Raw genomic sequence first — 26,886 nt, forward strand, 5'->3', positions numbered from 1 at the left:
TGCGTGGACAGTGCATGCCTGTGGGAACATCAGAATTCATTAGATCAGTCTGATATGAGATGTATTGAACAGGTTCCATCTGACATCCGTTACTGGGTTGTTCTGTCCACTCCCAAAGGAGTGAATCATATTGACAGGTTGAATTATATCTCAAGAGATATTTTTCTCCCCTCCTCCAAAGGCCATTTGCAATCACAGCACATCCACTGCCTCTTAAAAGTGAGCTCATCTGGCACTGGGTTGCATTGAAGTCCTCCACCGTGCCTGAAGGAAGAATGCTTTTGGGTGGTGGGAACGTGGAGAAGATGTGGTCTGTCCAGCTGTTCCTTGGAGTGCTAACCATCTTGACCATCACTGTGTATATCCCGTCTACACATGGAGAGCCTTTTTTACTACAAGGTAAGCTGCAAAACAGACTAGATGACGCAGGTAGGTAGCTATCTTTTTGCTTTGCTTTGCTGCTTGTCATGGCCAATGCAACCCTCGCTTAGCTGTGAAAGAAAATAAAATGAACCTTGAGCTATACTAATCAATTAACATGGGTGCTACCCAGAGACTTGTTCATATTGGCATGAGCTAAAGCTGTCCTGGTCTGCAGCTGGTCGTATGACACATTCTGCTAATCAGTAAAAATATCAGATCTGGTGAAATCTGGTAAGGGTAGCTCTTTCTCTCCCAAAAAGAAAATTTCCAAAGAAAAACATTAAAATATCAGAGAGTAGCAATTCCAGTATGTACCATATGAGATTTGACAGCTCGTAAATGTCAGTAGTAGGGTGCTGCTGAACTTTTTTTATTCACAAAACTTCTTTTTATATGTTCTTCTCCCATAATTTAAATTAATCTTAGCTTGAATTTATTCTGCAGGGAAATGTCAATCATTAATCTTCTTTCTTAAAGAGACTTAGCAGTAGAGGAAAAAAAAAAAAAGAGCAGCTAAATATAGGCTTGACAATAACATTGCTTTTCAAATTATTTTTCCTCTTATATCACCTATTTATTTTTCTAATGACAACCAAAACATTCCTGAGGCCACTCTATCTAAATACTGCTTCTGTTTAGTTTTTACTCAAGTGTTTATAGTGGTTTTTTTCTGTAGCAAATCCCCCAAATGACTAAAAGTAGCTATTATAAAATCATAACTGTCTTTCAGACTTAGGAATGAGGTTTATAGCACTCCACGCTAACTGCAAGTTTTACACACTGTGTAGCTCTGCTAACTCCCTCGGGTTTATTTCTAGAGATCACAATCAGGACCAGCGGCTTCAGCCGCAGTGTGAGGCAGGGTTGAGTCTGGCCAAATACTTGGAGCATCACTTTGGCCAGGGCCCCTCTGCTTCTGCAGATTTATGTGACTTGAGCTAATGGAGCTGATTCCCACATACTCTTGAACGCCCTTACGGCTCATCTGGTACGATGTTTTGTCTCACATGTACAAAAAATAATTGCATTCATCCCATCACAGCTATGTAGGGCTGATGGCTGTATGAGACCATTTTCTCCTTTCTCACCTCCTTGAAAGGAGTGAGCAGAAGTCCTAAAGATCCTGGAAGAGAAAATAAGACTTTCTGCATAATTTCTTAGTATTTTCCATGGATTCTGTAGGCATGCTATAGGGCTTTATAGGGTGTGGGGCAGGGATGTTCAGACCAACGATTTTGGGGAATGGCCATTCTTCCTGTCAAGTCTGGCATCCATTCTGTAATTCTCAAAAAAGAATGCAGCATTCAAGTTTCAGATGATTCTGGAAATCTGTTCAGCAGAGCTGGGAGGGTCTCAGAGCCTTCAGGGCTCTGATTAGTTCCATCCCATGCGTCCATTGGTTTCTGCTGAACCCTTGCCCTTCACAACCATTCATTTGAGGGCATAGCCACAACCACTAAAGCAAAACCACTGAGAAAGTTCCCTAAAGGGACCTCATAGAGAGGTCCAAATTGCTTTAGGACAGCAACTTGGGGAGGTTTTTCCTGGAAGACAGAAAAATTCTGCATGGCCTACAGCTACTGTAAAAGGCTTCCTCAGGAATAAAGAGGCTTGCTTTAAACTCCCCCACGCTTTGGCTCTGTTCAGAAAGAATCCTTTAATACCACTGGCAAGCAGACAGAGCAGCCCCAAGGCTGAGTGAGTGCTAGAATAGACTGCGAGGCTGCAGGGCTTTTCAGCTGCGGTACCCACACGTCAGCCCTCACGAGGAGCGGGTTCCCACCTCTATCAGCCCCGGGAAAGTGGGTGGTGTGAGTGGGGGGGAACACCTGCAGTTTTGAGAAGAGAATATCTCGTGGGTTGCTGTCTGGCTTTGCGGAGGCGTCCGCTACATCTGCCTTGCAGAAGAGGTCGGGACCGTCTAAATCAAGGTGATGTCTCCAGCTCTCTGCAGCCAGCCATGCCGATGAGGCTGCAGTGAGACTGGCCAGCAGCCTGGAGCTGGCAGGGAGGGCTTTCCCATCCTGCACCTTTTCACTGCGCAGCCCTCACTGCCTGGACATTCTATTCTGTGCTCACACATCTTCCTCTTCCCTCGAGCTTCTTCCACCCTGACGAAGTGCTGACAGGAGACATTTTCCTTCCACTCTTAACCTTCTTAATTTTTCTTTTAATGTTGGGGGCTGGACAGTCCATCCTGTTTGTCATTAGAGATCGAGAAAGGTGTGTTTTATGTGCTGCAGAGAACCGGGTGCTTCCGGAGAGAGAAGACACAAATCACGAGGACACACTGCTGACTCTGCTTCTTAATAAGAAACTTGCATGGCGGAGACCAGAAAATATTGGTAAGTGAAGGGGATGGGAGATCTCAGCTGCTTGAACCTGTGTTTGCATGAATGCAAGGAACCTGCTCCTCAGGTTCCTCAGAAATATCAACTGCTCAGAAAGTGGAAGCACCCGGTATGGTGCCTACATGTGATTAGTGTCAGATGTTCTCCATCATGGGGCTCCTGGACCTGCTTTTCCAATGCGATGTAAAGCTGCCCCAAACCACGCACCCTAGATTCTCGGACACTCGACACTGAGCTGGTGAGGGAGCACGTACGTGTACGTAAGTTATAACAAGAAGAGATGCTGCCAAGTCCCCGTGCCCCCACTATCCCTGAGACATTGTGTACTATGCCTGGGGCATGGGCCAGCCTTGGGAGTCACCCCTCCACCCACACTCCATAGAACCCCACGTGCTTTTGCGAGACAGCTCAGTGTCTTGCTGGTAGGCTAAAACCAGCAGCGTCTTGTGAGCGCAGGGAGCAGTGGGGCAGCATCAAGATTTAGCAGAGAGAATATGGCTGAGATCCCTTGGGGTCAGGTGTAGGGTGGGACGAGGGTAGTGGGACCACCTCTCTGAGCCTAAGCCCCTGCTGCTGCTGGAAGAGGTTGAGACAACGGGGTTTTCCCACACGGCGGAGAGGCCAAGGACGGGCCACGTGGAAGCTTTTCCTGTCTGTGCTCTGTGAACAGACACCAAATTTCAAGCCACCCGCATGTGGCTAAACTCAGACCCGCTGAAGAGAAGCTTGGGTTTTCCATAACACTACACACAGCGATCACAAGGGCCATATAGATTACAGGGGTCAGCTCTTCCCACGGCCACTGCAGCCGGGGGAGGGTTTGGGCTGTATGTGGTGGTCTCAGAGCAGGAAGCTGCCCTTCCCTGTGAAAACAGCCGAGAACGGGGCCCAGCAAAAATTCTGTTATGAAAATCCATTCGTCAAAATCACTCAGTGCTCTTCCCCAGCCCCTTGTTAATGCAGTGAGGCAGTGGTTAAACAATCCTGGGACAAATAAATAAACAGAAATAAATCAAGTCCTTATACTAACAAAGGCATTCTTCTTGCAAAGAGGATGCATTCAAGAAATAACATTTTTATGATTGGTTTACGGATTATTGCACTTATTACTCCTAGAGGAAAGGCTGCATTTTATGCCAGACAATTGAATATAATGAATCTCCGAGCAGAGCACAGACAGAGGATTTACAGCAGGCAGATTCTCAAGGCTTCATCCATAAATTAACTTCCTTCCCCCTGCCTGAGATAATCTGTTCCAAATTTCGACCACTGTTCATTTTCTATTCATAGCAGTCATTGGCCAAGCTTACGGTTTGCAGAAAGTCAAGTCAAAGCAGGCGCTTGAAACTCTGAAAGAGGTAAAAATGTGTATAATAATAATAATAATAATAATATCGTAAGTGGCACTTTTGACTTGTAGCTATGCAGGCCTGGCTGTCTCTACCCTGTGGATATGTAAAGACACGCTTAAGAGGAACCTGCCTGAGGTCATGGCTGGCAGTGCCAGCAAGAGAGCCCCCACGTCCTGACTCCCAGCCCATCCCCATCCACAGACCATCTCTCAAACCCAGCCCTGATGTAATGGATTTACTTAGGAACTGCTGCTTTTTCTGTTGGGTGAATATCTGTCAGAAAATATTCAGGATTTTTCAAATGAATTGTTTCCTTCTCGAAGGAGAAACTGAGAAGGCAGTCATCTCTTTCTTGGCACCCTCCTGCTTGGTTTCAAACGTTTTCAAAAAAAGCCCAAGTCTGGCGATGTGTCTGTATGCTGAAGTCATATCTGAAATCAGGGGAAATATGTCCTAAATCCCCTTGGAAATGCAGACCAACACCTGCGGCCATGTTAGGAGCAGACAAAGGAGGCGGCTCTGGGGCTGGTTTTTGGCTTTCTTGTGGGGCCCAGCAGAGACATTCTTTAGCTCTTTCCTGGCTCTTCTACTTATTTGAGTGCATTTTTTCCCAAACTGGCATTTAAAACCAGCTGATCACTTTGTGTTCCCCTGCCAGAAGAACTGCTGCAGTCCAGTCACTCAGCTTTGACTAAGCTCATTCTATCATGGTGCTTTCCATTGTTTCATCTATTTTATTAAAAAAATTAACTGGTTTTGACATCAGTTTGAGTCTGGAATAAGACACCTCAGCCCTCAAGAGGAGTGAGATTAAAATCCCCCATCACTTCCTTCAGCTTTCCCTATTGCTAGTCCAGGACCTTCCCAACTCAGCTGGAAGTTTTAGATCCCATGCATAGGCACCTAACTCTCCCCTTTTCCTGGATGGGATATCTCAGGGCAGTTCATTCATCTGTCTGCATTCATCCAACAGTCTAGTACAGTACTGCTCAGCCTTAGATCTCTTAGTCTGACCTATGAAGCTGGTCCCCACGTCCCTGTGCTCCCCTAACATTTAGAATTGTGGAATCCATGCACTCACTGCTATGTTACTTTTCCTGTTGAACCACTCTGCCAACCCTGATGTTTGCTGACTTATAAAGCAGTAAGTTATGCTAGGCTAAAGCTGTGTCCTCTAACTTCTGCCTGCATGGGTGATATGAGGATAAACAGGTCTTAAAGGAAGCAATGGGCGTTCATGTAAAAGGCCAGTGACAGAAAAGCCAGCATTAGAGATTTACTGTTATCAGGATAAAAATTAAAAAATAGCAAAGAATTTCACCTGAGTTGGTGTCACACAGTATGTGACCTTGTTGGGCCAATTCCCCTAGAGCCTGGTGAATGATAAAGAAGCCTCCCTCATAACGGAGAATTAGGGTAAAGACCCATAGAATTCAGCAGCAAAAGCCTGCTTTTCTGTCACTGATTCTGCTACCATAGATTTGGAGATCACTAACAAGAATTAAATGATAACTAGGTCTTTTCTTGTCAACCCATGAAGAGGTTAAATTAAGAAACTGTTTTTGATTTGGGCTGTGGGAAGCAATGCAGATACTGATGTTACTCTCTCCCTTCTCACAGACTGGGAGCTGGCAAAGAAATTTGAAGAGCTTGAACAGGTGAGAGGAACAAATGCACAGACACATATATGCATACTGTATGAATAGCTAAACAATTGTGCACACTGTCTTTATGCCCTATTCTTCTATCTTTGCATGCTGCTACTCTTCATCCTGCTGCTATAATGTGAGCATGTATCACACAAAGAGAAAAGCAGAACCTGGGCTAAATGGCTGCACAAGCTGGAAAGGATAAAAAAAAAGAGCAAGGCTATAGACTAGTGCAATCAAAGCTGAGGCAGCTCTTGCCTCTGCCACGAGTGAAAGGCCAGCAAAGGCCAAGCCAGGAAAAAAATAAACGCCAAAGGAAATCTCCATGGAAGAAAAGGGAGGGCGAAGAGGCGGTCATGCTGCCTTCCTAGGCATTATATCAGCTGGCTGCACTAGGTAATGGGTTGAAGTTAGAGGGATAGCCACTGCACACTTAATCCAGAATGATTTTTGTCTGGTCTCTTTACTAGTAAAGGCGGCCCTACCCAGGGTCAGAGCCCTGCTGTGCTGAGCAGAGTGTGCGCACACACAGATAGCAAGAGGAAGACCCATACTACACCCAGTGCCCAGGAACAGGGAAAGCTGTGCAGCAACCTTGACATGCTCCCACTGTGCCCCAAACCCCGCAAGCAGTGGAAGCCCTTTTTCCTCTTTCTCAGGCCAGGTCCAGCGGTCTGCATGGATCCTGGAGATCCTGCTGGGTTCCGCTTGGCCCTTTTCACTTCAGACTGAAAAATCACAGTGTGGCATGCCAGATGGGAGGCTGCCAGCTCCTACCCTAGCCCCTCAGTCCAGTGCTGAGGGACATTAAGCTCTGGCTTCCTGGGAGCAGCGTTGCCAGAACAGAAGTCTAGATGATGGCCGTAGATGTTCCCAGTCTACTAGAAAAGAGTAGCTACAGATGGAGGAGAAATACCATGGACTTTCCACATTATAACCAAGGGAAGTTAGCAAGAACTGGGGGGGGAGGGAGGGGAGAGTCAACACAGAGCAATGGAGAAGTGATGCTCTCTGCTGCAGTGGCTGGATGCCTAAAGACCTCCTGCCCCAGCACTGACTTGACTCTTAGTGGTGCAATATCCTTCTACACCGCTTCCTCTCCACGGGGGTTTGCACCCTGGGGTGTGGGGGGGAAGAGCAGAGAGTGTCTTCACTGCTGCCACCAAAGAAGCAGCTTAATGGAGGAGGACATGAAGAGGTGTGAGTGCTCCAAAGGCAGCTCCTCCTGGAACGGTCCCACTCCAGAGAAGACCTTGTCGTCCCCAGTGATGCTGTCAGCCAGTCTGCCTGTACCTCCCGCCTCTGAGCCGCCCTGCACTTGCCAGCATGCTGTGGAGCTCCTCACGATGGGGCATTTCTTTACTGCTCTGTTTGTTTTTAAACAGCTGGAGAAGTTGAAGGATCAGCTCTCAACTGAGGAAGGGTCAGAGGTGGCCTATGCCTTGGAAAGTCTCTCAGCATCCCAGCCCAAAAAACGTGGTAGGTTTTGGGTTAGACCCCTGCAGCCATTCCATCCAGCTCTCATCTCCATGGCTTCCTTTCTGCAACAAAGGCAGTGACAGTAAGCATGCCCTAAATATGCTGAAAACCAGGTTGGCAGCTTTTCTAGCAGTCCTGGCCTTCTCTTGTTAATGGCTGGCTGGTGTAGCAGCTCTTGAGAAGGACTGTGTACCTAACCCTGCCTGCTGTCAGGGCAGATACCCGGGTCTGCACACCCAGGACCTCACTGGGGGCAGTCAGTGTTGCATCCCTCTTTTCACATAGGAACACGGGGTTATATGAGCAACGAGTGCCTGTCCTGGAGGGGGTGAGTTCTGTATGAACACATCACCACAGCGCACCCGTCACTTTGCTCTGGGCACAAAGCTAGTGCTGAAGGCATAATGAGGCATGTGGGCTGCATGCGTTCCCCTCTGCCAAGGTCACTGCCTCCCTACAGAGAAAAAAAGAGCACTTGTTTGTGTTGCTGAAAAGCAGCTAAAAAGGATGTGGAAATCAACCAAGAATGCAGGGAACTAAGATCCGATAGGTCCCCCAATTGGTCTCCAAGCTTTGTCCAGTCTGTATCCAGTGACTCAAGAGCATATCGCACCAGTGGTCCTGCAAGACTGCCCCCGACAAGCACATGGACAATGCCCTTCATGCTGGCTTTCAGTGGATTCCTCCACAAAGCAGGGGCACCTGTAAACCAGAAGTCACTGATGACAGATTTGGCCTAAAAACAAAAGAGCTAGTTCTGCCTTTATCCCACATGCTCTGTGCATGTGCAAGCTGACAACCTGCCAGACAGGCAAGAGAAAATCCCTTTGTGCAAGGCTTGCTTGAGTACTTAGGTGATCCTTAGACAACCTGCAATTTATAAGCAACCCTGGAGGCTGTCATTAATTTGGCTAATCTAATTCATGCCCCCACCATTCTGGAAGGTTCAAATGTAGATAAAACTACTTCCCCCTGCCAGGTTTAAATCAGATTCTGCCAGAAATTAAAACAGAGAATCTTTGCCTTCATCTAAAGTCCTTCCAGTCTGGGAGGAGCTCGTGTTTCAGCATGAGCACTGCTGATTCAGTAGAAGCTTTCTCCCAAGATCCTGCTTTCAAAAATCAGGTAGAAATCTCTTCTCCTACTTGAGAATAGGAGACCTACACAGGATTCAAAGAACAGGGCATGCTGGTGATACAGCTATTTTTTCCAACACCAAAATGTACATACTTCCCTAATCTAGTCTCCTTAGAAGATCTCACAGAGATCAATGTTGTTTGCAGGACAGTTAGCAGCAGAGTGATAGAGTGACTGGGTTTTAAAAAAAAATTGTAAGGACCAGATTCGGTCTCTCCAAGTCAGTATCCTGCTCTTCCAGTCAGCCACAGGTGAAAAACCCTGCACACGCCTCTTGAGGCAGCAAAACTGCTGGCCAGTAGACAAGAAAGAAAAAGCAGATTCCTGATATTGCCGAAGTAAAGCAAAAGGAAAAGCAAACCCTTATAAATGAGGCAAAACGGAAACAACTTTTAGACCCCTTATTTACATTATATGCAGCTAAAAGAAACACCTTCTAGAGGCGTTATATGAAGTCAAAGCTGGTTATTGAGATGTGCCCAGAAACAACAATGCTGGCCTCACACCCTAACTCTCTCGAGACATGGGGCTTTGGAAACCCACTCCAGGGCTAGAGCGGGAAGCTGGAAAAGGTCCCTTGAGTGCTAACATCCTTCTCTTGTATCTCTTCCCAGCCTGCTTTTGGAAATACTGCATCTGAAGGCTTGCCAGGACTGGAGGATGAAGATGAGCCCTTCCCCAAACTTACTTGCTGGGTATTGATGTGTTAAGAGTTTGTTCTGTTCTCTCATCGTGCTGCTAACTTGGATGCCATCCTCCATGACCGCACCGCAACCAAGTCTAACAGGGACCGTGACAGGAGCTGGTAGCCCACTACCACTCTTCACTGTTCCTTCCTTCCAGGTTTAACCTACTGTCATCTTCTACTTGGAAGATGCTTCCCCACGTTCCTTGCTGTCCTGTGCGTGCCACTCAGTCCGCTGCTGCTGTACACTCTTCCCCTTCTCACCAGATCCCCTGAGGCACCAGACGCTCGCTCAGTTCCCCTGAGCTTGGGCCTCTGCCCACATCTGCAGACGTTGCTCACGGTGGTGTCTGGGTTCCCCGTCGCCTCCTACGAGCAGGTCTGCGGTGACCTAACACCCGCTGTTGGGACAGGAAGGCAGACTGGGTGTAATGGGAAGGGCTCAGGGCTGCCTGCCTCGGCTTGCTGAGCCAGAGCTGTTCCTCACCGTGTCCTGTCAGCGTACACAGTAGGTTTGGGGGAGGACAGGCGCAGAAGTCTGGATCCTTTGGATGTCATTCCAATAAAGATTTTCTGTTGCACAGAAGCACGTGCTGTTTTCTTTCTCACCTCCTGAAGAGGCTCAAAGGGCAGCACATTTGCCTTGATGTAGGGTCTTGTCACCTTAATGTTCATGTGAAGCTTACAATGGAAAAAAGGCTCCCATTAAACACCTAGTATAGCAACACTGGCCTGTTTTAATGTGCCTGAGGAAGAGGCCCTTCCTTTTGACCAGAATTAGGAACGAGAGTTGGGTCTTCCTCATGGGTATGTGTGAGCTGCTATCCTCATAGGACTGGACCAGACTCGCTGATTTTTGCCTACTCACCCCAAAGAGATGTTTTGGCAGAGATTTTTGGCTCATCCGGCTGGTCAGTGCAGATGCTGGCTGGCTTTTTCTACTGCAGAATTATGTCTGCTCCTGTCCAAAAGGAAGAGATCACAATCCATCAGTGGTTCCTACATATATTCATCTTAAGTCGTGTTATCCATGTTTATTTGCAAAAAGAAAGGACCATGTTCCCAAGGGTGCAGAATCAATCCAATCCTGATGTTACCTTGGAGGTTTCCAACAGTGTAAATAAGAGCAGAATCTGGTAGCCACTGTGAATGTGTGGACTGATTTTGACTAGAATTGAACTGTCTCTCCAGCCCAGTCGAGTCATGCTATTTAACTGTAGCTTGCATACTACGTATTCTTCAAAACTTTACCTCTCCTAAAGCTGTAATTACCATGCTACATTCACCGCCTTGGGCTCTGGCAAGAGGCGCACGCTTACCACAGCAGTACCTTGTACGTACTTCATTAACAGGAGATCTATTCATCCTATTACAGGCCAAAGCCAGCATCTATGGAATAAAACCAGCTTGATTATATCAGTGAGGCCTAATGACATGCAAAATACAGTTTGCTGTTAACGTTAATTCTTTGTTATTTCCTTGGTAGTGATTCAGAACACGTCTCCCATTTTTTGTTGCTTTTGTGTAAGTGAAAAGGTATGTGGGAGCATACTTTCACATACCCTGACAACGGCACCAAATCCAGCAAAAAATTATAGCCTATTGCCAAGAGAAGGGTCCCTCTTTCCTTAAGAGTTTGGTGCTCCAGTTGAAAGGGAGGTGTATTACAAGAGCTTCACTGAGTGCCCCGAGCTGGTGTTCAGCTCGGATGCTTTCAGCTTGCAGGAAATCCCAGTGCAATGAAAGGCCGGAGCAGCAGGCTCCATCTGTTACCTGCTAGCTGTAGCCGTGCCTTGCTGACCCGGTCTGACAGCTCATAGGCAAGTCGGGAAAAGGAATACAGCGTCTGTGGCTATTTAACAGCTTGCTCTGATCCTACACGCAGGAATTTCCTGGAGTGCAATGCACCATGCTGCGTAGCAGTGATCTGCAGCCCACATGGTGTGCTACATCCTATCAGCACAGTTACTCAAGCGCTCATGGTACCCAGACTACCCCACTGTTTCCTCACAGGCACTATATGTTGCTGTATTAGCTGCTTCTGCTGGAGTGACGAATAAGTGTTGAATGCAATTCATTTACTAATTCAAAGCAAAGGTGGTGATGCTCTCCCTCAACTCACCCTCAACACATCACTGTTGGTTGGGGTCCTGTCCTTTCTCCTAAACATGGAGAACAGAAACTCTTCCTCAGGTGCCACCTCCACATCATGGCTGCTCACACCTTACCCATGCTTGGGCAGTTGCTCTTGCTAAAGTTAATGACCCACAGGCAATAATTAAAGGGATTTCCCTTAGACATTCTAGCAGACCATGCTGATTTATTAGCAGAAAATCCTCACAGGCATCTGAACGGATTTGCAAACAGGCAGCACAGGGCAAATCTAGCGTGCAACGGATGCTGCTGTATATCCTCATTTCACGTTTGTTGACCTCTATGCTATGCACAATGACTGAAGCTATCCAATATTGTCTACAAAAACAAATTGTGGTGTTCAGCCTTTCAGACATCATCATATTTTAAACAGCCCCTGCCAACTTATGGATTTGAAAGAGTGCTTTTTGAGCCACAGAAGGTCTCAAGTGTGCTCTGTGGTGGATGGGGAAGAGGAACAGAAAGGCTGTTGCTTTCTCCCAAGTAATCCATGCAGTGAGGTGGGAGCCAAGAGCAGGACTGAAGCTTCCAGATCCCAGTTCCACACAACACCACCATGGACACCTCTGTCCTGCTTTGCTTTCACCTCACCTTTCAGATGGAGGGCATTTCTGCACACAACTTACAGGCTTTAAAACCCCTCTTTATTTGAAAGCCTAGGCTAATACCTGCCAACCATTAAATGCTTTTATGATCCAGCAGTGTCTTTGCAAAGCCTCTGTATTAGCATTGGATTCCTCTGATCTGAGCCTCCCAAAATATATCACGCAGTGACTCTGTCCATGCTGTTTTTGACAGACAGCTGTATGAGTGGTCGGGTCATCACTTCCATAATCTGCCCATGCCCCATACATACGGCTGCCTTGCAAGCAGATTATCTGCAGGCTGTCTGCATGAGCTCAGTGCAAGAAGACAACTGTTTACTAAACCGCAGGGTGGGCTCAGGGTAGGTGATGGCAGTGCACTGCAGAGGACAGGGTCTGGGCTTGCCTGGGACTGCATTTGCAGACTTGGTTCTAGCACGGACAGATGAGCCTGTCTCAAGTCACCTAGTCTACATGCACCCACTCGATCCAGCTCTCAGAGCCTTCACCTGCGAGCTTAAAGGCAGAAAACGAGGAGTGGGATCAGGGGAAAAGCAGGGACCAAAACCCCACGATGACCACATATGGGCTTACAGCCCTCTTTCTTTCTATGGCTTTCAAGAACTCAGCCTGGAAAGCATCTGCGGTGCTTCACCTCACACACAAGTACTGACAACTCACCCACCGAAGGAGGAATGATCACCTAACTCAGCTAGAGAGTGCTCTGCTTGATGGGAAAGATGGGGGCACCTCTTGATGTGACTCACTGGTTTGTGCAGCTGCTCTCAGCAGCATTAGCCTATATTGGGGATGTCAAGAAAAGCAAAGTTTCTTGCAAACTTTCTGTGACTGGGCCAGTCCTGGTCTCAAGGCAGGGCTGTAAGCAAGAAGGAAAATAGGAAAGGCCCGTGCTATGGCTGAGCACTGGCCCCTCTCAGACATGAATTGGATGCTACCTGCCCTTCTGAGCGGGAGCCTCATCTCCCACCATGGCCTGATCTGGGGCAATTGCCCCAAAGTCCCCATCCTCACAATAGCTTTAACTTCGAAGACTCATTGACTTTCCAACTCCTTTCCTGTAGCTGACCCAGACGCCGACTGTATTTTTCCCCATTTTGCTAGCTAATGGCCAGGTGCTTGGTGCCTCACGTAACATTAGGAAATTAACGCTTAATTCCCATCTCCAGCCTTACTCTCTGCCTAACATAGGGGGTTTGGGAAGAATAATTTTTTTTTTTCCTTAGTCCTGCATAATCCCTTTCTCAATGGATCTTCCTTTGCAATGTTAAGGATGATTTATACCCAAGAAGAGCAATCCAAGGAATTTAGCTGACAGGGACCAAAGCCCAAGAAGGAGCGTGTGAATTTAGAAAATATCAGCTAGGAATCTGAGCATTTAGATGTCAGCAAACAGCTCTTTTCTATATTTTGTAGTCTGGAAAGAAGTGAAAAGCATGAAACAGGATTTAAGATAACCCGTTTTACTCTGAAATGAAGTGGAGAGGACATGTTTACATTTTACCAGAGTGAGAAATACTTGAACTTTTAGAGTTGGATGTCTGGTTATGCCCCATGCACACATCAAGAGGCTAAAATAAGGCATATGATGCAGATGGCCTAGGAAGTAGATGACTTCATATTTGGACGCTATCCTACGTTATGCATAGGGAGGAGTGAAATGTATTCATCAGCTTAGAGGAGGAAACTAGAAGTCTTACCACATTTCAGGATCTGCCATATGATGAAAACATGTCTAAATATGGTGCAGAGATAAGAGGAAGACTACTAAAACCATCATGACAAACACTAAGGTATTGCCACAGTTCTTATTCACGCTAACTCCTGGTGAAGTCAGTAGACATCTTCTCCTGAACAGCAGTTCAAATATATTCTACGTTTGTCCCGTAACTGTTAAATCCTCCCTTCATCTACCAAACAAACACCCTCTTGAAAGAAATGTGCAAAGCAAACTGTCTGCTTTTCATGGACTGCTGTTGGCATCTCTGGAAGTTTATTTTCAATCAAAAAAAATCTAACAGTCCTTGCTAGGATAATGAACGTCTGCAGGTTTAAGAAATAAATGCCATGCAATTAAACTATATACATATTTTCTGTTCCCTCCTATCAGTGACACCGTGCACAACTGTGAGAGCATTCTGACCTGATGAATTGAATTTGTTATTATTTGTAAATGCAACATTTGTAAAATGCAATGTGAAACAGATTTTGCAGGAGGACAGTTCCTTGAGTGTTGTATCATTAGTCAATGACAAAACATGCTGTGATGCATCTTCCGTATTTCTGTAATATTTCCAATACAGCATCAGTCCTTCAGAACAGAAGCACCTGTAGGCAGAAAAGCAGTAAACATTACATTTTCCCATGTCAGAAATGCAAGGCTTGGACAAACACACTGTAAGGTGGTCTACAGGAGATGAAAATGTTAGAAATACTTGTTTTCTTGTAGGGGGGTACTAATTGACAGTCACAATCCACGTTATAAGAAGCCATCATTCCCCAAGCCGCTCTTTCCAAGCCTACAGGCATGATCTGAGTACCTCCAAGTAACTGAGAACAGGTGGGGTTCTCCGAGCCTGCCCACACCCAGAGTACTTTGGCTTACTTGCAGGAACTGCTAACCCTTGGTGTTGCCAAGACGGCTCACTCCAATCCGGTCAAGAGGAACTCCAAACCGTCTCTTAGGCAGCTCAACCACTTTCCTGCATGGGGGAAAACAAAAAGCAAAGAAGGAGGGAAAGAATTGGGGAAAGACATCATAGGAATAATCAAAATGTTACTATATCTTTGATTCCTCCACGCATCCCACTAACAACCTATTGTTCAAACAGAACAGCTGGGCAGGAGCAGCCAAAGATGTGAATGTTTAAAAACAAGATGCTTCGCTTGTCTTACAGAAGAATAGGCAGGAGTTGCATCTGTTTTACAGACTGGCTGATGCTGATCCACTCTCCCTGTTTTGGCAGCAAACAAATAACTTCACAGGTTAACTGCTATTCATAAAAGAAAGGAGATATAATGCATGTATAAAGGGGAATTGTTTCATGCATAATATCACTTACTTCAGGTGCCCCATTAGTCTGGATCTTTGAATTTTCCAGGGCCAACTGGGGCTAAGATAAGCAAGGAGGTAGAAAGTATTGCACAGTAACAGAGGGGACAAGTCAAAGGAGCCCTAGCACGATTTTCCTATGGGGTCTCCTCCAATGCACTGTTCTCAAAATTGTATAGTAGTAACCCTTTGTTGAGATTGAAAATGGGAGGTTTTTAGTTTTGGGGTTTTTTCCTCCATATGGTACATTTCCTGATGATTTGATGAATGAGGCCATGAGGAAAGCGTGAAAGAAGTTCTATGCAGGAATATTTTATTACCTTTTTTCTAATATCAAAAAGTTTTCCCATCTTAATTCAGCATTTCTGAGCATTTTTTCCACCAGCAGAAGTTTTATTTTAGTTAATTGGGGAAATGGTGAGATTTTCTGCAGCTGAGAATAACCTCAACTTTTGCCCTTGGAAATACTTGCCAGTGAAATGCAGGTCCAAGAGAAGCCCTGGAAGATGAACTCTTTTCTCTATCTGTCCTTGTCAAGGAACACAAATAAAAAGAAATTTTGTTCTGTAAGTTGGCAAATGCAAAGTAACTGGCAGAAGAGCACGCTACGGTGCACTGGAGTCTAACTTTACGTGCTAGCACTGCCACACTCACTCAGCCTGGGGCTTTGCACACCCCACCCAGGACTATCTGTCTAGTCCGTGGTCTCATCGGAGCAGTCTCCTTTCCTCACACCTCTCCGGCACGGGCCGAAGCCCAGAGGCATCATTCCAGCATCGGCAGCCCATTTCATACCGCCTCTTTTCTAGCTACTTTTCAGACGGGGTCAAGAAACGGGAACTGGCAGCGTACCACATACGGAGGGAGCACCCCAAATGTCACGCTGAGGCAGCCACAGAACATCACGAATGAAGGGGAGCCGTTTGTATAGCCCTCGTGTCCCTTCCTCAAACACCCACGTATCCCCGTTGCACTAAGCCACAGGGAGAGCAAAGAGAAAGAAAGATCCTCAGTCTGTTCCCTCAAGGGCAGTGCTCTTCTCCCCCCAGGTGTAGGCACAAGCTGGTGGGGGGCAGGTGGGAGCCTTGGGCTGCTGTAGTCATCCTGGGCCGGGCTGGGTACAAGGAGGAATCCAGGTGGGATTGGGGCGGTGGGGGTGGTGTTGCTCTGTAGTTAAACAGAAGGAAAAGGTGAAGTCATGCCCACGGGAGAGGCTGAGCAGGCAGCAGGCAGCAGGCAGGCAGCAGGCAGCGGAGCTTCCCCTCTTGTGGCCATCCCGAGCCACAACAGGACAGCCCCCGCTCCCCCCCTGCCGTTTCCATCTTCCAGACTGTGCATATTTCAGCACTTACTAGGGACGAAGTGATGTCTTCTGTTTAAAGCAGGCTTTTCTAAGATTCCCAGAGTCTCTTTCTCTCCACCTATCTGTGGATCTTTCTACCTCTTTTGAAGACTCATGGCTTCTTGGATGCTTTTCCCGTGCTTTCAGAGCTTCATAAATTGATGTTGATGAGCGAGATTAGGATCTGGGCCCTCCTGTAACTGGTGGGTGCCAGAACAATCTGTTAAGTGGACTTATATGTGATCCGCTCTTTTCCAAAAGTTTCTGTTGTGTTGCCAGGCTCTACGCACGCTGTATTAATTCAGGGGGGGCTGAATCTATTTAACAGCTTTCACACTTCAAAAATCATTACCTGGTCTCTAAAGGTAACGATTTCAGCTGGTACAGGAACGAATGGGCTGCTCTCTACTGTGAGCACAACAGTGATGGGGTGCTCAGCCCTCTGTTTTACTCCTCCAAGTGCAGCAGCCTTGGCCTGTTTCCACCTAAAGGCACAGCCTTACTACTGTTTCGTAGCACTCATCTGATCTGCGGTCCATGTTGATGGTATCTCTGACTCTCAATGCAGTGATCAAGGCAGCTCAGGTGGTTCTAATAAATGAGTCAATCCCAAACTTAAAAGCTAAGCTGCTCCCCCAAAGTGATAATCTCAACACAAAACTGCAAACTGTGCTATCGATGCTGAGAAAGGAGGAATTTTGTGCAGTGTATCACTCATTTGCATGAGCTCATTATTCAGAGACAAGCTGTTAGAAAACTTGGACAATTTTCACCACAATTTCCTTTTTTTGTGTGGGTTTTTTTTTCCCCTTGTACTGCACGTAGAACGAAACAAGATTTCCACCCAAAAAGCATGAGACAAATTGGGAATACCATGTACTTTTGCAAAAAAAGGTATGGCAGCTTCAAAAATGACCTTGTATTTCTTCCCTTGGAAAGGCAAAACATGCTAAAAAGCAAAGGAAGAATGAGCTGATTTTGATCGCTTGAAGAGATATACAGAACAGAATAGTTCTACTCAAGGTTTTAAGAATTTCATGTTTTATCACTTTTGGCTGCAGTCAAAAAGTCCAAGTAGCGGACTGGGTGGATAAATGGAAAAACAACAAGAAAATATTGCAAAACTCTGTTTGAAAAAAATACTTGTCATGTCGACTGGCTCTTGTGAATACTTTCCACTTCCAGATTAAGCTTTAAGCATGTTATTAAATACTTTGTGGCATTGGGAATTCCATCCAAAAGAAGACAGTTACCAGAAGAAGGGAACAAGACAATTAAGCTCTTTCAGATATAGCTAACAGCCCCTTGAGCTTTGCCCCAAACTCACTGGCTTTCCCCAGCCATATCAAGCATCATTGCTTAGCCCTGTTATAAACATGCTTATCTTCAAACGTGTACGGCAAATGTGTTGTTGTACTGCTGTATTGATTAAGCCCTGGCTTACCATAAGTTGATTGAGGTCTTGAAGCTCATTGTACTACCCGTCTGCCCATTTTCACAATGTGTTCTTCATCTTGCTATTTAAGACGTGCACACCACCATACCTTCTTTTCACCCCAGCCTTGGGAACACCTAGCCCTGCCCCTCTGCTTTTGAACCTCAGGCATATTTTTGCTTTAAATAATCTCATGATCAAAAAGGCAGTTTTAAACTGAATATTAGTTCACATCAGTGGAAGGAAGCATACTAAAAAAATGCATACGCTTGAATGTTCTTTGTTAGCTGTATGGCACTGTAGGGGTAAATGCACTAGCGCATGTATTATTCATCACAGCTGAAGGATTACACACCATGCAACCGGAACGGTTTCTGAAGAGATTCTAGTACCCTGATCACAGGCACCTCAAAACTGACCAGTAAACCTGCTGGTGGTTAAAGCTAACCCACCTGTATCCGGGGCACCTACCAACAGCCTTCTTCCAACTTTATCACTGGTAGGAGCATCTAAGAATTTACCTCTGTTTGCCTTTAGCATCCACAGAGGTTGAAGAAATTCTGTCAATTGGGGAGCCAAATCCTGGGAAACTTCTTTTCTTCTTGGTCTCAGTCACCTCATTCTCCAAAGACACCAGCTCATCAAGAAGGAACAGTTTGGCTGCCAGGTTGGTGGGTGACTTCTCTTCACTGGCAATGGGATGTGCTCCCATGCCCAGAGCAGCAGAAGGCTCCAAAGGCTGCAAAAGAAAGCAGGGGTATCTGCTTGCTGCTCAAGTTCCAGAAAAACCATTTCAAGTAGCATCACAGCAGCAGTCCTATAAATACATAATCACTAGGATACTGAACCCGTGACAAAGTTTTAAAACAAAGTTCCTTCTGTGAAGTGTGGCCATTTTCCACCCACAGGAGTTTGCCATAAAAGGTTGGGATTTTTATTTTTTTAATAGAACTGAACTCACCTTCATTATTATCACAAGAATTATCAAAATTTTTTTCTTCACAAAGCCTGTTTTTGTAGACCAGCCCACTACCCCTATGTCAGCAGTGTGATCAGTATCACTTATAGCATGAGCTGAGTAATTTAATCCCTTTTACAAATGCAATCACCATTACCAGACTCCAATATCCATCCTGATATTTTTCAGGAAACTGATTTTCATTTTTTAAATGAATGCTAATAAATAGTAATGAAAACTTATATAGAATTTTCCATCCAAAGCTAAAAAATTAATTAATTGTTATGCAAAAAACTCAGCACTGACATTCAAAGAATTTATGCAATAACATTATGTGGGGAGGAGGAAAGGAAAGAACAGTATGTTGAATCGACACAGCATTTTGAATCTTAGTTATGACATTAGGCTTAAACAGCTTTTCAAAAATCAAACTCTACTTTGCTATCCAGAATAACTGGGAATATTGTGGTCTATCAAGAAAGAAATGAAAGAGACCAAAGTGAAATAGCTGCTCTGCAAATAACAGAAAAATATAGGGCAGCAGCTAGTCTACAAAAGCAGGTGTTAAGCTCAAATCATTCTCTCTTCAGATGAAATGTTTGCCTTCTTGCTCCACTTGATCTTCACAGAATTAGATAAAAATATCTAACCAAAAATTTTATTATATGCCTTGAAGCAGGTTTTCGTCTATCTTTAGAAGCACACCACTATCTTTCTTATTCATACACAGTGGGTTTAGTACAAACGTAAAGGAAGCTATGCATGGATGATGTAATAAGCCTGTCTCTACTGTGGTCCACACCATAGTTGTGGCGGTGACGTTGCCCACTACTGATGGGTGGCATAACCCGTGATAGAGTGTATAAAACTGTGATCTCTATATAAGGAGGAGCACAACGACCACAATGATCACACAAATGATGTAGCACTGTTAATACTTTTGTAAAGGATCTCGTACTGTCCTCTGACTTTACTTTTTATAAGCCTCAAGTGCACTGAGCAATCCTTCCCGTTCCCTTTCAGCGTTATAAAACTTTCATAGAGGTTTGCAACAAAATTATGCCTTTAAAAAAGACTGAACTCTCTCCTCCCCTCTGGTTAATGGGGATAAATATCTACAATAATGCTTGAAACTAGAATGTCAAAAATAGCCTCTGCTCTTGAGTACTTTGTGCAGTCCCACTTACTTTGTCTTAAAAAGGATATAATACAATTCTAAGAAGTAAAGAGACAGCTAAAATGATAATCAGAAGTAGACAAGAGTTTTCCTATGAGCAAAGTACAATTTCACAGCTAAGCAGAGGCAAGTGTGGGGTACAGGGGCACAGTAGAGGGTTTGTATACTTATGAACAGCAGAGAGGTGAATAAAGACTAGTAATTTTTTCCTCAAGAAAAAAAAAGCTCTTCAGTCCACCCAGTGAAGTCTCCAGATGGTGGACTTAAAGTAAATATAAGGAGCTACATTTTAAACACAGCACATAGATGAAGTGGAATACATTGCCAAAGGATGTCATGGATACCAAGATTTTAAACTGTTTCAAAGACAAATTCAGGCCCATCAGCAGCTAAAACACGCCCTGGTCCAGTGCAAATCTCTGGATCAGGAGGTCTCTGAAGATATTCTGCTCTTATATTCTTTTCACAAAAATCTATCACTGGTAAAGACAGGGTACCAGGTCTCTGTGGCACCAGAACAGCAGCTGCTGCAGCATTGATGTGGGGAGTGGTTCCCCCAAGCCCTGTTTTCTATAACAAATATTATTTTGTATAATCAGGGCGTGCTCATTTGAAGACAGAGAGCAAGGTAGAAGGATCCAGCAGTATTCTTCAGTACGCATCTAACTTCTAAGCTGATCTTAAAAACCTATGTAAAGACCCTACAGCCAAACAGTGCTACTTTGATTAAACTTTTAGATCCTTGATTTTTTATGGCATAAAACCATTACATAAATACCTTTCCTGACAAATATGTTTTACGTCAAGATGACATAAAAAAGAGAATGCGGTAGAAGTAATTTCAGGGGCAACCCCTGCATATTGTCCTGGATGAAACATGAGCCAATTCTCCCATTTAATCCGCTGCTTTCCTTTCCAAGCTCAGGCAAGTTACTTTGCTCCCTCCCTCTCCTAGTCTATTCTGTCTCCTTTAATTTGTAAATTTTGTGCAGGTGGTCTTCTCTCAGGGATTCCCTTATGGCTTCTGAAAGCTGCAGATTTCTCATGCTATTATTTGTCTTTAAGAAGAAGAATGAAACCTTCCCTTCAATGTTAGAGGAGTGTGCCTCGCTGCCTGCCCCCCACCCCCCCTTCCCCTCTTCAGGAAGTTCTCTATCTAAAGTCACTGTACAGTGCTTTAGCACACAGAAAATCCCATGGTGTTTCAGGAGAGGTTGCATGAAACTGGGTGAGACCTCATTCTGTCTGTCCTCCCAGAGCCATGCAATTTGCATCACTCTCTTCACTAGGCTGCTCCTTTGCACTTGCAGAATCAGTATCAATTGTTCACCTTCCAACCCTGTTTGGATACTGTGGTGTCTTCCACATTCTGTGGCCAGGAACAACCTGAGGAAGAGCAGGGTTACGTGACAGCCACCAGAAACATTCACCTACCTCTGGAGCTGCCTCTGCAAGGAGCACTGAGCTAGAGTGCCACTGCAGCAGGGTAATCATGAGGGCCAAATGCACCACAACAAGCTGGAACTGCAGCATCTGCAAAGGAGAACAATCTGTTAATGACTTCACAGCTGCGTTCCCAGAGAAACCTTGCTCTAAAGGTCTTAAAAGAGTGAAAGCAAAGGGAACTTCTGTTCCTGTGGCTGTTAATATGTTTTGTCTTACAGTCACTGCATAAAACCTAGCGACCAGATAGTGCTAGCTGAATGCTCTTCACCTTTGGATGCAGAATCAGCTCCCTCCTCTTTGCTCCTTTACAGCCCCGCAGATCTTTTAATTCCTTTCTGCACAATAGCCCAGCAGTCCTTGCAGTAGAAGCAGTAATGAATGCAAACTTGTGTTAAAACCAGATGAACTAGACACTCACTCGTAAGCAGGGACACTTTGGCTCATAGCCACCCAGGCTGACCCTGACCTCCCCACTTGGTTAAGATGGGTGCTTAAAGCTGCTACAGGAATCACAGACCTCTCCAGCAGCATTTTGAAAGCAAGGCTGCATTTCACCGGTCCTCACCATGAGTTAATGGTAGCCACAACTTCCAGCATCTTCTTGGGATCCTGGAATAAAATTATCCAGCTCCCACACCTGGGAGAAGCTTACATGGAAATACATTGCTCAGGCTGGTGGTGTTCTGACCATGTGCCACAGCTGCAGAACTGCAGATACCTGCAGAGCCTTTAAATAATGCGGGGAGGGTCAAGTTTTGGGAGGTTCAGGATCAGGAAGCTGCTTGCTGCAGGGGTTATCTTTGGCTGTGGGTTTAGGCTACATTGTTTAAGCCCTTGTTTGGATCCAGCTCTTAAAACCTTATGTGCCTCCAACTCACCCAGGTCAGAATATTTCAGCTGATGCTAATAAAAACTAGGCTAGGGCCTCTAGTGCCAAAGATATCTGCTAATTTGCTGATTACACTGTCTCCAGGTCCTGCCCCAGAGTATAATTCAAGCCTGATTCTGCCATTCTTTGCTGACTCTCCACTTGGCAAAAGTGGAGATAGAAAGGATGTATAAATACATTTCTATGGTGTACAATAGTTGTTTTATCCTCTGTGTAGAAAATTTCCCATTAGATCAGGCAGAAAACACATGGTAAAAAAAATTTGGCTTTGTACTTTTCCCCCATATGACAAAGGAGACAAGCCACAAAAGTGTTTGAAGTCCTGTTCTAAAAAGTAAAGATATAACACTTGTAGCGTTGTTTCTTGAAACTCTGTTTATTGCTTGGCTTTTTCAATACATTTTACATGTGCTTCTGTTATTTGGTTACCCCACTGTGTATCTTCTTTTTTTATGTTGTCCATGAGGGATCAGTAGCAAGGAAGAAAGCTGCTGGTTATCGTGTAGGGGTGAAGCAGACTTAGTTCCATGAAATGAAAGGACAAAGCCAAAGCAGTAAGCCAGTTGGTACCACTGTCTTTCAGTCCGATGGCAACAGCCATTAAAGTCAGACAAGGGTCTGTCTGGGTGTTTTTAAAGCTGTAAACCTCTACAATGTATATTTTTGTATGTGGGTGTGCGTTGAAATTTGAAGTAGTAGTCTAGTACCTTCACAGGTAACCACATCCTGATTATTTAGATACAGAGACATAAAAATAAATGGCAAGGTTAAAAACACATGTTTATTATGGTTTAATGTCTGTGCTGGTATTCATTCAACCCAAAGACCAAAGAGCTAAAAATAGCAACTGGTACACTAATCAAAATAAACATTAAGGCACCTGCAACACAAAAGACATTTGATTAACTGGTCTGAACTCGACGCCAGTGAAATTAGAAGCCGAGGAAATTGTAAGGACTTAAAGCTTGGCTCTAGTTCCCATGAAAATGAGTAGCTAAGAAGCAATGTTACTAGTTTAGAAGGGAGCAAAACTTAAGTACAGCAAGATCCTGGTGTGCTAATTTTCACGCAGCGATAGGACCAGGCAGGAGAAAGCAGCAGAGTTGTTCTAGTGGAACAGTTTAGCTCGAGAAAAGCATTTGCAAAATTAAGGGTGCAAAGAGGGCTACATAAACATAATTAAAATCACACTGTCTTCTGCCAGTCTGGGACTTGGCTTTCTACATTCAGCCATGTCACAGGTTCTTAGCTGTTAAAAGCAGTTGCTGGCTTTTTCTCCTTAGCTCGTCTGTTGCAATTGGGTAAGCAGAGCCCTCCTACCGAAAGGGGCTTTCCCAGCCATGCACTGGTTATTGCTTCATCCCATCCACATTTTACCTTGACCCATTCCAAGAGGACCTAAAGTGAGGCTTGACAGTATTTGTTACTGAAGGACAATAAGCAACCCTCTGACAACCACACGAGCTTTTGCAAGACGCACCCTTACCACTTGTACTGAATTTCCATCCTTCCTCTGGAAAACACTTCACCACCATTTTCACAGAGGTAGGACAGGGGATTGGGGTATAATTGCAGGTTTTTAGTATCTCAGGGTCTAGTCTGGTGTTATCTGACATAAAATATGGTTTACCCTCCACTAAATGTAATTGCAAGTCTGAAATTCAGACATATAAATGTTTTAGTGACATTTCACCTTGAAATGTGTCAAAACTAGAATTCCTCATATAATTAGGTATCTTCATTGCAGGTCCAGTTAAAATAAAATTAAAGATAAAAGAGAGAACATTATTCTACCTTATCAAAGCAGGATAAACATTCAAAACTTTTTCTTACGAGTCTGTGCAGAGCCATTTTCCAAGAAAAGATCACAAGAAAGCAAAATTCTTTACCAAACAGAAACTGTTACGTCTCCAACATCAAACCAAAGGACTTAAAAGATGTTTTTCTTTTAAAGAAAAAAACAAAAAAACAAAATGACATCCTGAAGATAAGTGGGCTGAACAAACCCCAGACAGCATGCAATTCATCACCAAGCTCCAAACCCATTGCCTGTCAAAAATGGTAACAGCTGTCATTGTTCTTACCCATTTGAACTATCATATTTCACATTACTGTGGAGATTACTCCGCAAGTATAAATCACAAGAGCTTTATTTTTCTTGCTGGCCTGTTAGCAAGAGAACCGAGGCAAGACATCACGCCTTGCACTGTAATCTTCCACTGCAGCTGCCACTATATATTGATGGCTATGCTCTGCTTGTTATTGCGACACCAACACGGGACATGCCCAAGCTCACCTGCAAATGAAATGAGGACCTTGCTCTCACAACAAGCACGTTGTGTCTGAGCCCAGAAGCCCTTGAGGTTTTGTGCTTTATGCTCCCAAGCTGACCTGATACAGAGCCAAGGCATGAGTGTCCCATAGGCACCAGGAAGCTCCTGACGCTGCCCATTAGGGCTGCAGTCCTTCTGCCACACGAGCACTGGGAAGGTACTGGTGAGCCTCCATCACCTGTTAGCCATGAGAATCAGTCATACCATGGAGATTACAACCAGCCAGGGGAAATCACAGCTGTGTCTGCAAGCCAGTTACTGAGGTATTTTGTTGCTGCTCCAGTGCCATAAAAGAGAATATTAAATGCTGCTACCTATCTTAATAAATGTACCATTGAGTCCTAACATTGGCTTCATGAGTCTTGGATTGGACACCTGATGGGAATCTACCTTGGCCAAAAAAATTATGATGGATGAGTATCTTACCAAAAGAACAACTTACAAATTGCTTGTGTGCAGCTCTGAGAATAAGTCTGCTCCAGCTGAAACAAATTTGCCCTACTTTTAAAAGTTGTAGGATGGATCCTCTGAGCATATTCATTACCACAAAGCCAAAAATATGCCCATACCAAAAGTCCTAGTGATTTCAAAAACTCCTAAGGGACTGTGTATATCTTAAGTGTAATTTTCTAGTCATGTAAATATCAAAGAAAAGGGAGAAAAATCAAAACGAATCCCACCCTCAGAAAAAAAAAAAGCAGAGTCCAAAAATAGGTTAAAGTGGTGTTTTTGTTCTCATCCCACAGATGAGATATGGAGCACTTCGTACGTACTGCTTTCTAAAAAGATACTGAAGCAAGATGTTGAAGCATGGGACTTTGTGGCAAAATGAAACATAAGCAGTCAGTGTCAGGCACTTCATGTTATTAATAACGTGTTTCCTGGAGTAGGTGTAGATTTTTAAACAATGCCATATGTTTTATTAGATATACAATATACGGTACAGACACTGTCAACTTCTACAATGTAAATTTCCCTGTATTTTCAGTTTCCCAACTATGTAGATAAATGGATGCAGGTAGGTTTCATCTGATGTAACCAGAGAGAACAGAAAATTCATGAACTTATGAAAGAGGCATACGACTAGTGATTTGAGATAATGCCTAGGTATTTCTGCGTCCCAAATGAAACATTTTGTCAGTATTTCAAGGCCAAGGATGTTCCACTTTCTGAAAATGAAGTTCCTTAAAGATTTCTCAAGAAGGCACTTCAGGTTAGTCATTGCTTTTCAAAGTCATCACTCCAATAACTGCATTCACTGTAACAATATGATTTCCAGTGTTTGGCCCTGACATGTTTTCATATCACCATGATAGTCATCTTTGCCTGTATTTTACTGAAGTATCTATTGTAAATGCTGACTCAGCTACTGATAGCTCCACTTTTGGTAGACGCAGATGCGGTCAGAGGATGCTCAGTTATACAACTGTTCCTACCATCTGTATTCAGATAAAACAGATTCAGCGATGGCTTAGTCCTTGCAGGGCTTGACTAGACTCTGCACTGACCCTGCCCACGGAAGATGTAACATTTGTGGGAGCAGCACACAAATTGCATAGCTCATATGAAGAAAGGCTGAAAACGTGGCCCTCGAGTTCCCATGCGGAGTTCAGAAAGTGTACAAATGAACACAGCCTTGCTGGGGTGCATTTGCTTAATGGACACAAGCATGAATCAGGAAAAAATTAATGGGCAAAAGTGGAAAAAGACTTGTGGAAGACCAGTCAGTCATGGTCCTCATCTCTGCGTTTGAATGAGGAGCATGAAACCAAGCGGCCATGCAGAACAAATGAGGACACTTTTCCTTAGAATGGACAGGAAGGAGACAAGTTGGACATCTTGCAAAACTGGCTACACTGTGTAATAAATCCATTTTTAGCGATAGGTTTTAGAAATTAAAAACCCCAAACTCACATCTATACCATAAAAGTAGGAGACCACGAAGCAGAAGACACAAACAGAAGTGATAAAACCCATCCAGAAGCCTAGAGACTATTAAATAAGAAGGATGCTATGAAGTGTAAGAAAATATCTCTTAATGGGAAGAACCCATTTGCACCCTTCCTAAGTAAGATAATTGACAAAGCTGCAGTATTCCTGGTATGCACAATGGAAGACAAAACTTTGTTAGACTATTCTTCATTGCCAACAAACTCTCAGCCCTACACTATTTATATATGTACTGACTGAATATGCCAACTTCTCTTAACGTTTCTAACAACTTTACATTTAGCTTGCTTTCCTCCTTCATCTTTAGCATGAGAAATAAAAACTATTCATTGTTAGAGTGCCATGTTCAGCATTTAACATAAGAATAAGAAACCTTTCTGTCAAAAAAATCTAGAAATATATTGTGGTTTTCTATATTAGAAAAATTATCTCCTTTCCTAACAGTGTTGGAGTGATAAATGGAAGTTCATAC

At 44.4% G+C, this 26,886-nt stretch overlaps 2 protein-coding genes across 3 annotated transcripts in view; one reads left to right on the forward strand and one right to left on the reverse strand.

Annotated features, from left to right (window-relative positions):
• Positions 1–275: 275 nt before the first annotated feature.
• On the forward strand, positions 276–9,557 carry UTS2B (urotensin 2B). Its single transcript, XM_049802979.1, has 5 exons — positions 276–399; positions 2,667–2,768; positions 5,747–5,784; positions 7,161–7,254; positions 9,006–9,557. Exons 1-5 carry the CDS (start codon positions 276–278, stop codon positions 9,029–9,031), a joined length of 384 nt encoding a protein of 127 aa, XP_049658936.1. The 3' UTR covers positions 9,032–9,557.
• A 3,905-nt stretch (positions 9,558–13,462) lies between these two features.
• The window catches only part of OSTN (osteocrin), a 117,208-nt gene continuing 103,784 nt past the window's right edge, over positions 13,463–26,886 (reverse strand). For both annotated transcript variants that reach the window (XM_049802976.1, XM_049802977.1), the window contains exons 2-5: positions 21,231–21,329; positions 18,183–18,400; positions 14,438–14,534; positions 13,463–14,160 (exon numbers count right to left, since the gene is read on the reverse strand). In XM_049802976.1, coding sequence (XP_049658933.1) covers positions 14,450–14,534; positions 18,183–18,400; positions 21,231–21,329 — 402 coding nt within the window. In that variant the 3' untranslated portion in view covers positions 13,463–14,160; positions 14,438–14,449. The remainder of the gene's footprint in view (positions 14,161–14,437; positions 14,535–18,182; positions 18,401–21,230; positions 21,330–26,886) is intronic.

The sequence above is a fragment of the Accipiter gentilis genome, chromosome 6 (genome assembly GCF_929443795.1).
Source record: "Accipiter gentilis chromosome 6, bAccGen1.1, whole genome shotgun sequence".
Taxonomy (NCBI): domain Eukaryota; kingdom Metazoa; phylum Chordata; class Aves; order Accipitriformes; family Accipitridae; genus Astur; species Astur gentilis.